The 13,375-nt window shown below is 41.8% G+C and overlaps 1 protein-coding gene across 1 annotated transcript; it reads right to left on the bottom strand.

Annotated features, from left to right (window-relative positions):
* Positions 1-959: 959 nt before the first annotated feature.
* Positions 960-13,197, bottom strand: LOC128149502 (coagulation factor IX-like). The gene is given in 9 exon segments (XM_052804783.1): positions 960-1,740; positions 2,731-2,848; positions 4,810-5,409; positions 5,412-5,506; positions 6,160-6,294; positions 7,502-7,615; positions 7,747-7,771; positions 8,643-8,803; positions 10,602-13,197. Coding segments are annotated over 9 exon segments (1,926 nt in total). The 5' UTR covers positions 10,690-13,197; the 3' UTR covers positions 960-1,150.
* Positions 13,198-13,375: the final 178 nt, after the last annotated feature.

The raw sequence follows: 13,375 nt of genomic DNA, 5'->3' as shown, positions 1-13,375 counted from the left end.
GATGGTAATGTAGGTACTCAAATGGGATAATTAGTTGGGGGATTTTATGCATCTGGTATTTTATTTCACTTGCATTTTTGGCTTTGAGCACTTTTAAGTATGCAAAGCTTGTTATCTGTGGGAAAATCAGCTTCTTGGAGGGATGGCTTGGTGCACGAGATCAATCTTCCTTTTGTTTTAGGATGATAGAAAAGTTGTTTCATGCTGTGGTGGTGCATTGGCTTTTTCCTCATCGAGTGTGTTCATAAATATTTCATGTCTGAATTACTGGTTTTCATCAAAAACTGGGAAAGAGAAATAGTGTACATGATGGGGTGGGCAGCCTCTTCAGCATAAGGAAAAATGGTGTTTTCTTAGGAAAAAAGTGAAAAATGGACAGTTCTGTTACTTGCTCCTTCTGCAGCTCTGTGTTTTGTAGTTCCACTTCTGTAGTACTCTGCCCAGAGCAGGGGTGGAAGCATGTACCCATCTTCATGCCTTTCCTCAGCAGCTGCTGCAGCAGAGCTGCACTGTAAGTAAGTAGGGCTGCCCCTCAAGGGACAGGAGACAGTGGTTCCTCAAACTCCAGTAACTTATTTCTTTCAGAATTCTACCATACAATCCTGTGTTCTTCCAGCTGCAGCTGGGTGGGTTCCCTCTCAGACAGTTTATCCAGTGCAGTTTGTAATCCACAATTCCATACATTGTTTTTGTATCAGAAAACATTCATATTTTAGTAAACTGAGTTGTACATGAGGTAGTGGTAGTACTCAGTGACAAAACTTTACAAATCCCTAACAGCTGTGTTGGGCATGCTGTGCTGTAACTAGAGGACAGACACCACTCCCAGCAATGTACTTCCTTTTCTAAGCACCTCATTCACACAGAGGACTATTTGCCAAATACCTTTTTCTTTCTCTAAAAAACCCCCAATTTTCTGATCGGAATTTACATTAAGAAAAGTTGTAGTTGACTACTCCTTTGTTATTTGCCGAATAGTTCTTTCATTATATACAAGTATTTTACTCAGTAATACTTGAATGAACAATTTTACCACAAATAGTGAACAGACTCAAAATTGCTTCAACAATAATCTTGATTTTATACCAGTAAGGGAGAGGAACTGCCTTGAGTCTTAGACTGAAACAGACTATTAGAGTTGTCCCCACTTTTAAAAGTGGTATTTAGAGAAGTTAATGGAAATGTTTTCCACATCTGCTACACTTTCAACAATCTCTTGAATCCAGGGGATGTAGTTGGACACTCTTGTATATACACCATATTTTCCTTTTTCAGCACAGCCCTCCCCCCAGCTTACAATCCCCAAGAGAAACCAAGTGTTGTGGTAAGGCACTGTGAAAGGGCCACCGCTGTCCCCTTTGCAGGTGTCTGCAACCTCAGTGTTGTAACCTGCACAGAACATGTTGTCAGTAATGAGTCTGTCTGTTGACCGCTGACAGGTCTCCATGTTCACAATGGGCAGCCAGACTTTCATGAGGAAGCGCAGAGTCGAACCTCTGTCGTGAGTGGCACCCCATCTGCTTACCATCCCTATTCTTCCTTCTTCAGACAGCAGGGTGGCAAGGTTAGGGCTTGGAAGGCAGATGGGAATTGCATACTCATTAAAAATAACATCACTGCTCAAGTACAACAAGGCGATGTCACCGTTGTAGTGATTTGAATCATAATGTGGATGTGCCCAGGTCCGTTCCACACCAATCTTCTGTTCTTTGAATTCTCTTTGGTATTTGTCGAAGTCTCCTGCAGTCATGACAAGTTAAAATGTTAAGCAAACTAAACAGCCTGCACGGTATCATCATGGGGGAACAGGAAGGATAGTGAATTAATGCTTTGACATTCTGTCCCAGGAAGTCACCAACCAAAACAACTCATGCTCTGTAACAATAATTTCTTACACTGCTGATCTGATCCTGCAAATCAAGCTTACCTGTTTGTCCTTTAAGGGGAGAACAAGGTTGTTGACTGGATGAATAGATACTTACAGAGATTGTGGCTTCTGGGGTAAGGATTTTGCCATAAATACTGTCAGTGCTTTGTAGTAAGCACTGTATTTTGAACAGTTTGTCTAAGCTTCCATGGGACTGGGCATTTTCCCCCTCAGGTGCATGAACTAAGCATTAAGATGCAGCCATGGATAAGGCTGAAGAATTGTTTCCTGTCAGTTAACCAGTGCTGTATTCTGTTTGCTCCTCTTGCACATCTCTCTCCTAGAGGTTCCAAGCACAAGACTGCTTATTGCAGCATTCCTGCTGCAAGGGGTTCCAGTTCCTGCTGTTGTAACCTGTGCTATTACAAGGGAGAGGGGCTTTCTGCTCTGAGGCAGTTACAGGCAAGGAGAAGCAGGTAGCACAGCAGGAAACTAATCTTAAGGCTGATTAAAAAACAAAACTGGCTTGAGAGCAGACTGTCACCTACAGGAATCCTTCTTCCTTCTGCAGCGTACCCTGAGAAGCACTCACTCTCCATGCACAATGAGTTTGTCAAAATGGGTGACAGAAAAAGATAAATCTGTGCCTTACGCTCCCAGGCTCTCCCTGAAAACAAACGGGACCAGCTGGAGCCCCTTTGCACTTACCCACTGCCAAGAAAATGAAGCATTCTGTAAATCCGAGTCAAGTTAGATGCATCTGTCTGTATCTCACCTGTGGCTTACTGTGTTCGTGTACAATGAAAGCGCATTTTAAGTAAGCGATTACCCCTGTGTTTATACAATGTACAAATTGCACTCACCTACGGTAACGTGGTGTGGTCTGACAAGATCAAGGCAGTGAGCAGCAGTGACCACCCAGCGACTGCTGATTAAACTCCCTCCACAGAAACCAGTATCTTTACTATTCCGGATCAAAACCTGTATGAAAGATGAGGAAGAATGTGTCACCAGGGCTGGGTTGGGTATGTATGCACACTGTTGCTTGCACTCTGGTCAGTTGCAGGCTCTGTATCTTGAAAATAACACTTCTGGCAATAATGACTATAGTGCACCAAGCAAAGATGATGATGTCGAAATGGCAATAAAATGACTGCACATCTGTGACAATGGAGCAGAACATTATGAATGAAGCTTGACAAAATCAAATAGGATTAGAGCTACAGTGACTGGCATTCTTCTAAGGAAACAAGTATGACTGATTTTTTCATGTGGCTTCAAATTTTTGGGGGGTAGGGGAGAACAGTAACACAAGGTGTATTTCATTGGTACTCAGGGTAAGAGAGCCATGTTTGTCTACATGAACAAGGAACAGAAAAGAATTTTTTACTTTCCCAGTTGTCAAGTGTAAGTGCAAGTAAGAGTGGAGAGTCAGAAACTTTCTTATTTTCCTTTTATTGGTAATAAAATTTGGAATGATCTACAGCGTAGAAAATGGAGAAGTAAAAACACACTGCTCAGTGTTAGATGTTTGTCTTGTCTATTCAGAATTATAAGCCCCATTAGTACCTCAGCATCTCTTCAATTAAACTCCTCCCTGAACCTGTTACTTCATGTGTTGAACTGAAGGAAAAACTTAAATTTTGGTACTCTGCAGTTTCAGTGAAGTTAGTTAATCAAATAGTGGAAGAAGGTGCAACACAGTCTGGCCTCCTACCTTGGTCTAGTTCTTGGAGTATGTTTTACATAAGCCATTTTGACTTAATTCAATGTACTACTGATGCTTTTAATTCTATTCAGTAGTGCTTGAACAAAACATTGCAAAATAGCAAAGAAAAATTACCTGAAAATTCTGTCTTAAGTTATGAAGAACTAGAATTTTTTAGAAAAAATAATATTAGAACATATAATACAAGATTCAATTACGAATTGCCTGATGCAATGAAAATTTAAAACTTCCTTGATGGTAACACTTTATTTCAAGAAGAAACTGTATAGGTCAGGCAGCATTCAGGCTACATTCCCTTCATGCAACCCAAAATCGGGTCTCACTTGATCAGAAGGAAAGCAGCTGGTGTTCCCCCTAGAAGTGTTTAAGATGGCAGAAACCCACACAATTCACTAGTAGTGACATTTTAGCTTGCAAAAGTGCACAATCGGTCCACACAGGGTTAGCGTACTGTTTTTTCCACCTGTAAAATACCTCCTGATGGGTGGAATGTGAAAATCTTTTTGTGTGACAGCAGTAAAATAGACTGATGGTAACCTGAGTTTTTTTAGATCAGTCTGTTAACTTTCTATGTGCAAGCCTGTAAACAGTAATAGTACACTGATGAAACAGAGACAATATAAATAAGTGAAAATTAGTAACAAATAAGGACACACACACACAAAAAGCCCAAAACCAAGATGAAAAAAACCAAAACAAGATAGTGGAAATAAAAGAAACATTTCAGGGAAGTTCCCCTACTTGCCACATACCGCTCACCTTCACATTTGAGCCCTCTGTTTTATCTTCCTTACTGTAACAAGTACAAAAAGCTCAGCATTCTAATGAAGAATCTTACCTGGTCATAGAAAAATTTTTGTGAAAAATAGCACCAGCCATTCAAAAGCATGGCTTCTCATCAAGAACATTTAGAAACAAAGAACCTGAATAACAGAGCAGGAGAAGATTGGATTGATGTAGTTAAAGTATTAAGCTGAGATGATTGAAGTGCACATACCTAGCATAGGGAAAGAATGGTAAATAAGGCAACTAAGATATGTATCATCAAAAAGACCTGCAAAAGTTTGAGAAATACATGTGGTTGGATTGCTCTCGATCTGAAAAAAAAACTTTATAATGCTTGATGAAGTCTGCTCTAGATGGAACCAGTGATGATGATAAAGTAAGAAAGCATTCAGGTGTGGTATTTATGGCCAGACTGGAAAAGTATTACCTGCCAGGGGCAATGTCCACGACGACACAAAGTTCCTCCCATTATCCTGGAGTCATTGTGCTCTAAGGTAGAGCTGACGTTTACCTGGATGAACTGAGGTGTGGCTGAAACGTTTCCCCAGTCACTGCTCTGATTAAGACCATCACGCACGGTTTGAACGGCCCCTGTTTTGCTCTGGCCAGTGCTCTCCCCTGTTTGGTTTTGCCCAGCAGCATTTTCCACCCTTTCTTTCTGCCAAGCAGCAGGCGCCATGGTCTTGTTCTGCCATGCAGGGCCTGGGGTTGGCTCAGTCCTCAGAGCTGGGCCTCTCCCGGGCTTGCCAGTCCTGGCAGTCCCCTCCACTGCCTCGTCCTGCGCAGGGACAGCCGCCTCCTGCCCAGCAGCACCATCCCCCAGTGGCTTCTGGGTCATGGAGTCCACCAGGGTCTTGTTCCAGCTGGAAGCATCCCCTGCCACCTCAGTTTGTCCAGCGTCACCCTCCATGTGCATGCTCTGCCCAAAGGCATCCTTTAAGGGCCCTTTTGCCCCAAGAGCACTTTGTTCCAGCTCCGTTTGCCTAACTGCACCCTCCATACTCTCATTCCACTTGGCTACATCATCTCCCTGTGCTCACGCAGTCCCCTCAGTAGCCTTTTCTGCCCCAGCCGCTGTTCCTCCAGAGCCTGCCTGGCTTTAATCAGGCCACATGGAAATGGTGCTGGAGGGAGGAAAGACAGAAAGAAAGATTTGAGTTTAGGGTGTGTGGTGTCATGTGGGACTTTTAACACAAAAGTAGCACTTTTCCTGTCCAAATATCAAACTCCGCTTTCACCACCCACCCCCGCCATCATCTGACCAAGGTGTCTAGAGCTAAGTACCGAGAAACAGAGCACACAGCTGTGCCTTTTCTGAACCACAGGTGTCAGCCACGGCTGGCTACTCCGGGAGCAGTCCGCCAAGGGCTCCCTTCAGGACAGAATCCAAACCCAGCTCTCCCCTTGCAACAGAACACCTTAACACAAAGCTTTAAGGAAGCTTGTCACGTCCCCTTGCTTCCTAACACTGCGGTTTAGCTTCATAACTCAGTTTATCCAAGCCTGTGCTGCTGTTAGGAGGAACAGGCCCACCCCAGACTGTACTGCTGCTCCTTTGCCCAGTATGGGGGCACTGGATTAGAGACACCTGACTGAGAAGAGCCTTAAAATTTAAAATAAACACAACATTATAAATAAGACAGATCTTTTCCACACACTAAATGCAAGCTGCAGTAGCTACAGCATTTGTAGCTCTTCTGCAACTAGTGAAGAGGAAAAGACGGTCCCTGCAAATCTGCTCTTTACCTGAAGTAACTCTGAGCTGACCCTGCTTTACCTGCTTGCATGCATCTCTTCCCATCCTCATGCAGGGTGTAATCCTTTGCACAGGAACACACCACGTGAAAGGCGCTGCTGCCATCCCTGCAGTACTGCCAGCACCCACCGTTCTTATACCAGCATTCAAACTTCTCTGCAATGGAAACACACAGGCATTCACTTAGTTACTGCTACGCACGTACCCCTGAGCAGTGTCTAGCACTATTATTATACGAAAGAAAGTAGGAAAAAAAATCTGCTGAAATCTTGCAGGGAAACAGAAGGAACTACCTCTTACAGTTCCAGAAAACCATGCTGACTTGTAGCAAACCAAACATGTTGCCTTATGTCTATTGTTCTTTGCCCGTTTCTACTATTTTCTTACTTGCCAGCTTTGTCTTCAGGCCACAGCTGGGCTCTAGGCCTGTCTGCCTGTAGAGCAGGGGCAAGAAAACGCCTGGAAGAGCAAACACTTCTAAATGCATCCATTTGTGATCCGTGTGCACATCTTATCTTTTATATCATGACAGATTTAAAGTACTAGGCGTTTTGGTGGGGGCCAAGTCTATGAGAAATTGACTGATTTTTTTTATACATTGTCACATTAAAAAAAAAATCATGTTTAATTGCTTCACTGTAAAAAGAAAAGGTCAATAAAAGCTTGTGGGGGAAAAAAAATTATGATTCATAGTTTCCACATCAGTTTGGCTTTTGATGTAATTTCATGCCTCAGTCATCTGCAAACCAGATACTGTATTTCAGAGGACCAAAAATCTGGTAAGAGGCAGCTTTTCTACTTCATTTTTCATCATTTGTATATTACAACATAAATACAATATTTTTTTGGTTTACACTAAGCTTTGGCTAATTTGATGCATTTACTCAATAAAATTAAAAAGAGAACAGGGCCTCACCATGAACGATCTCCAGTGCAGGTGTCTATGGCAGGAATTACTAGACTTGTTATCCCTCTGCTTTCTTGGGGGAAGGTGGGAGAAGGCCACGTGCCTTCCTCAGGGCTTGCACAGATGAGTGCAAGAGCCCAGAACTCCAGCTGCTGTATGACAGGAGGTGGTGCTACCCTCCTCTTCCCCACAGCAGAGCTAGAAGTACCTATAGCCCCTGTCACAACGTGATTCCCCTCCTAGGGTGGTGGTGCCCCAACATGTCATACTAGAAAACACTGTTCTAATGTATGAAACTTAAACAACTAACCAGTTCTGTATCAGGCAGATAAAGTCGCCACTGATAACCTCAGTGAGAAGCCTGTGCAAAGGTTCAGCTCAAGTATCCAAGGACCAAATTTCCAGCCTTAATCCTTCCTTCACAATGAATTTCAATGTGTCTGTTCCTGGACTCACCTTTTTCACAGTTGTCTCCTCCAAATTTTGGGGGGCAGATGCAAAAGTAATTGTAGTGTCTTATTTTGCAGACTCCACCATTGTTACAGGGATTTGTACTACATGGATTTAAACCTAAGAAGAAGAAACAAGCTTAGTGTAATTCCAGGAATTAAGAGAAGCCTGGCTTTAAATTGCCAGATAATTCTTTGTACTCAGAAGGGACACAAAAAATAGATTTTTAAAAAAATTCTTTTTTTACCTACCTTTGTAATTGAACCAAAACTCCATCTGCAAGAAGAAATCACAAATGAAGAAAACAGGCAATAAGTGGTCATAACGGTTACTGAAGAAATAATTTAGAAAACTGGGTTTTTTAGGGTGCCTGTAAATTAACGTTTTGAGTAGAACCGTAAAATACATTCTCAGAGCAGATCTGCTGATCATCACCATGCAGCTCACTTTCATTTGCATCATGGGCCAGCCACAGAGCGCATAAACTGGGTTGTATTGGAATGAAAATTAAACAGAAAGCTTAGATCCATAAACGCTGCAGCCAGTGAAAGGACTGTGGCACCAGCCTAGGATTTTCAAGTGACACCCCCCTCCCCACAAAACCTGTCAATGCAAGGTCCCCAGCACCAACTGCTTCACTCTGAAGAGCCATTTCTACTGTGCTGCATTACCTAAGGAAGACATCACCTAAGCAACTTGGGCTAGATACAAGAGAAATTAGGCACCTCTATTTAAAACTGCAGTTCAAACTCCTGCTTCAGCAGAAGGTCTGTGGCTGAATGCCTGCAGCCCTGCTTCCCAGCTGGATGCTATGGGGCCTTGGGAACGAGGTGCTTCTCCTCTGTATTTGGAGGGGTCTGATCAAGCAAGTGGCCTCTGAAAATGTCAGAATCACATTGCTGGATTGAGGCTTTCACAGAAATAGGTTTTGGATACTTATAGGGAGTTGTGTTTAACATTTACACAACAAACTGAGCACTCCCTTAGAAAGTGAGATCTCACAGGTGCCTTGAGTGACCCATTCCGGCTACCAAGCTGCAGAATCCATAGGCACACACCTGCCAGAGCCATGCCAGGTGGCTCAGGAAGGATTACTTACAGCTTGCTGTTAACTTTCCTCTCTTTTTCCTAAAATAAAGTTCCTCACCGTTTTCTCCTGTGAATGGAAGATCTCCTTAGCTTCCTCAAATGAACACTTTTCCTCATTGCATTCTCTCTCCAAGTTCCCTGGACGAATCTCTTCTAGGAAATAGTTAGCACGTTTATGGACTTTCAGCACCTCGTGTGCTTCATCTTTTCTCATAAACACTAGAAAAACAAAATTGAACAGTTGATACTGCAAGACAGCAAACCGGCATCATTACAGTCACAGTCATGCATGCTTTCAGTTGAGTAAACAATACAAAGAAGGGGAGCGGGAATCTATGTAAACAGCCCAAAGGAAAATAAAATTAGTCTGTGTTCCAACAAAAGACACTAGTAGTTTAAGCTTTCTTTTAGTGGATCAAAAAACTCACTACTGAGACTTGCAGATTAGTGCAGAAATATTTTTTTATTCCACAAGACTCTTGAGTATTGCAGCTTCTTCTTTGGAGGCTGGTTATATTCTTCTGCCTAACCATCCTGATTCACAACAATTATTAGTTGCCTGGCTGTGTGTGCACGTGGATAAAGCTGAAAGGAGAGGTTCGGTTTGTATTTGGTGTCAGCTTTGTTGGATACTCTGTAATGGAGACCCAGTGCTTTCCAGGTAGCTACTGTGGCCACAATAGGACAGACACCGCCCCTTCATGAGAAGAAATATATAAAGTGTCAGTTTTGTACTTACATTTAGTTCATCTCCACTTCACTAAGCTATCTGCCTTCCTCCTGCAATGTCTTAAGAGCTATTACTGCCAATAAATTAAGGGAGGAGTGGCCAGAAGAGGGACTATGGCAGTAAGGTCCTCCCCACATACCCCCTGCTGCTCCATAGCAAGTCTTTGCTATGGTGCCTCTAGCTGAAGGACAGTGCTCCTGGGATATTCCAGCCAGGATGCTCTGAAGGAAAACGAAGGCTCACTCAGTGCTTGTGGATGTACTTATAACACATGCCATCACTATAGAGAGAAGATGGAGGTTTTTGTTTAATCTCCAGAAGTGTGGCCCTATATCCAAAACCCATCCGACTGAAAAACTGCTGCTAAGAAGTTTTAAGAAGAAAGCTCGCTTTGTAATCCTGACAAAGCCTACTAAAATTCATACAGCAGTTCACTTAACAATACTCTGTTTTCCGAGTCATGGTTTAGTGTCCTAGACAAGTCAAAACCCTCTGACAAAGAACCCAGTTTTGGAGATGGACCATAAAGACACATTTCTTTGCAGTTGCAGGATCAGTATCTATAGCAATGACAGAAATTCTAGAATAATATTAAATTGCTTCATTTCTAGGCAATTAGAAACAGCCCACAAAAACTCTTAGCTTAGAAAAGCTTTGGACAGGTCCTGCTGTCTGGTAATGGGGAAAATGTCTTTCACTTACATCAGTAAAATTGCCCTTCACCACCTCTTGAGTTCTGGGGTCACCTTTAAAGGATTTGCCTATTGTAAGCTGGTAACCCCCACAGAGGGGGTTGTATGCCTGTTGTAAAGCCTTCTGGTCTGCAGAGACCACTTCTACTTCTGCTATTCCTCCTCTGCAAGGACAGCCATAATGATACGTGAGATCCTGTTAACACGCCTGTTCTAAACCCCTCTGAAGTCATTTCCAAACCTTGTGTAGTTGCTGTAGTAAAATCACTGTAAGGCCCAAGAACACATGTTGAAAGTGCTTAATTTTAGCTTCCCAAATTGGAAAAACTTTGTCATGCAAAAATAATTCAGAATTTGGGTTGAATGTCACAAGGAGAATACTTTTCAACAGGATAGTGGTCTAAGTAGGAAGTTAAGAAAGGCTGATTTCTCTTGGAAATATATACATGAATATTCATGTTTTCTTGTGCATTTCAGGAAGTGCTTCTTCAACCCACAGGACTTTGTGTTCAAAAAAGGAACATAGTTTCAGTTTAAATGCCAAGATTGCCACAGTAAGACAATTAAGTTTAAAAAGTAATTCAGAAGTACCTACCTGAATACGAAAACGGACAGCTGCTGTTGATGGAGCACATCAGGAGAAACATTACAAGCGAGGAACTGCTTTCCATTCTAGCGAGCATTCAGAACACCCTGACTTCCTGCCAATTTCCTTCAGAGGGAAAAGAAAGATGAAATTGGTATACTGTCACAAAAACAAGGGTGAATTAGCCTGCAAAAAAGATTAAGAAGTAGAAGCAAGAGGACAAGAGAAGGGACAAAGAAAGCAAATTCTACCCCATTCATTTTGATCTGATGTCCATTGTTCCTCCAAGCCACACCGACGCTGTACACTACAACAGGAATCCCAACGGTTCACAAGGCAACGTGCAGAGATCGACCTAGCCCAGGATGTGGTGCAGGGTCTGATCCAAAGCCCACAAAAGTAATAAAAGCGCTATGCTGAACACGGGAGGCATGGATCAGGCCTGAAGCGAGAAGCCAGTTCCAGTGACAGCCTTGTTTAAACTGCAAAGGATCCCAGGCTAGGGCTGAGCTGCACACTTCAGCCAGCAGTTTCTAATGACGGCAGCTGCTGTGTAATTACTGATGCTCTTGTCAAGTAAGACCATATGCACAAACCCCAATGAGAAAACATCTACCACGTACCTGGCAGTAAAAGTTACAAGACAGAAGTTTGTACTTCTTCATATTACCTTCCCAGGCTAAATAATTTACCAGGATTTGACAGCACATACCTCTTTGCTGCCTGTATCATTTTTCCAAAAACACAGGATCCAGAATGCATTCACTTTACACAGAACCATGCAATTATACTCACTTTTTTCTTTATTTTTTTAGGGGAAGACAGGAGAGAGATTTGGATGTACACCAGGAACAGCCATGAGGTCAGGAGGTTGATCATTAACCAGTTACAAATATTGACAGAGGAGAGACAACCTTCTGGATTCTGTGAAACACATTTGAAATCCAAAATCAGAAGAAAATTGTGTGTGTGTTTCTACACATATAGATGGGTGCATTTAAAAAAAAAAAAGTCCTTAAAAACATCCTCCAACAATAAAAGCAACTTCTTTGCAACAAACTTCTTCAGGAAAATCTGGAATTTTTAAGAGAAGATTTCTGACACTCCATCATCTTTCAGTAGGTAAGACCAACTGATCTGGAAGATACACAAGCTGCTCTGTAAACCTCTGTTGAAATACGCAGAGCTGTGAGTGTGTAGGAGGATTCATAGCAGTCACCTGCAGGAAGGCAGATATTGCCCTGTAATAGTCACAGCTGTTCACTGACATTACGATTTCTGCCTTTAATTAGACCCATGTTTTACTGTCTTTGAACACAATAATGTTTTTCCTTGTAATTCAATGACTAGCAACGTCAGCCTTCTTAGAAGCAGGTATTCTTGGTGCAGGCCCTGGCTGGAAGACTGCTGTTCAAAGCGTTATTCTTTAACATCTGTTGATCCTTAAATCCAGTCCCAAATAAAAAAGGGGAGGGGAAAAAAGAGAAAAAGAGACTGAGACAGCGACACAGAGAGATGGCTGACTGTACTCTTTAGTTTCAGCTTACCTCCAACGTGAAGCCCTTAGCCTGACTGTTACTTCTTTAATGCATGAATCAACTTCAGCACTTGCTTAATAAGCACGTAAGCAGCTTGTAAGTCAACAAGACTAAGTCCACAAGTTTAAGAGGTATTAAACCTCTTTGCTGACACCATATTAAATTTTTTACAAATCCTAATACAATTTTGTTGTATCTGACTTGTTTTCATTTAAGAGTCTCATCACAAGAGCAGACTGAAGTTCTTCACTGATCCAAATACGCGTCCAAATCCTGACTGAGATGTTGGAAACATGTATCACTACAGCAGAGTTAGTGTCACTTCTTTTTCTACAAGATTAATTTAGAAGGCTGAAGTGCTAAGATTAAAAACAAGTATAAACTGTGATACTAAACTTCATTTTGACTATTGCTACTTCCTATGAACTTATTCGTGCTATGTATCTTTTACTTACCGATATACACACAGACATATAGATACAGATGCAAACACAGAGACACACATGTATTTATCAGCAAGTATTAGTAATGCTAATATAGCCTGCAGCTGATTGCATTCACTAGAATAGGAATGAACAAAAAGTGTTTGCTTAGCTTGCTAATTTGAAGAGCTTTATGGACCTGAGGATAAATAGAGCATGTGAAAGCCTGGAATTAAAGCTTTTTTTTTTTTTTTTTTTTTTTTTAAATAACACCAGAATTCCCACTGACTTTTAAGGAAGTCTGTGGGGGGTAAAATCAGGCATCGAGCATGCAAAGAAGATACGGAGAAATTCTAGTGACCTGCTGAATCAACTTAATCTATGAGCACTAGAGCAAAATGTGAATGAGTGGAGGCAGTGATGATGTTATTAAAATTTCATTGCGTTGAGAGAAAAGTTATACAAATACAGAGCAAACCAAAACAGTTACTGTGGATAATATGTTACAGTAAAGCTGAAATGACAGAACTGTATCAGTACGGTGACTGGTAAAACACTTTTCTCCATCCCCTCCTGCCCCCCACCCCAACCAACTCAGTCATTTTACACTTCAAAGATGGAATTGTCTGACCATGGACTATCTTATTTTCTACAATGCTGTACAGCATCTCAGTATAACAGGGTATTATTTCTTGCCTGTAAGGCCTAAGTATGACCATGCTACAAATAAACAACATGACCTGGAAACTAACCAATGTAAACAATGTAAAAAAGGAAAAAAAAAAAAGGAAGGAGTAAAAAAAATAGGTACCAAGGAAAACAG

This window comes from Harpia harpyja, chromosome 12 (genome assembly GCF_026419915.1).
Source record: "Harpia harpyja isolate bHarHar1 chromosome 12, bHarHar1 primary haplotype, whole genome shotgun sequence".
In the NCBI taxonomy this organism is placed as follows: Eukaryota; Metazoa; Chordata; class Aves; order Accipitriformes; family Accipitridae; genus Harpia; species Harpia harpyja.
The sequence above is the reverse complement of the archived record's forward strand: the minus strand, read 5'-3'. Positions and strand labels throughout refer to the sequence as shown.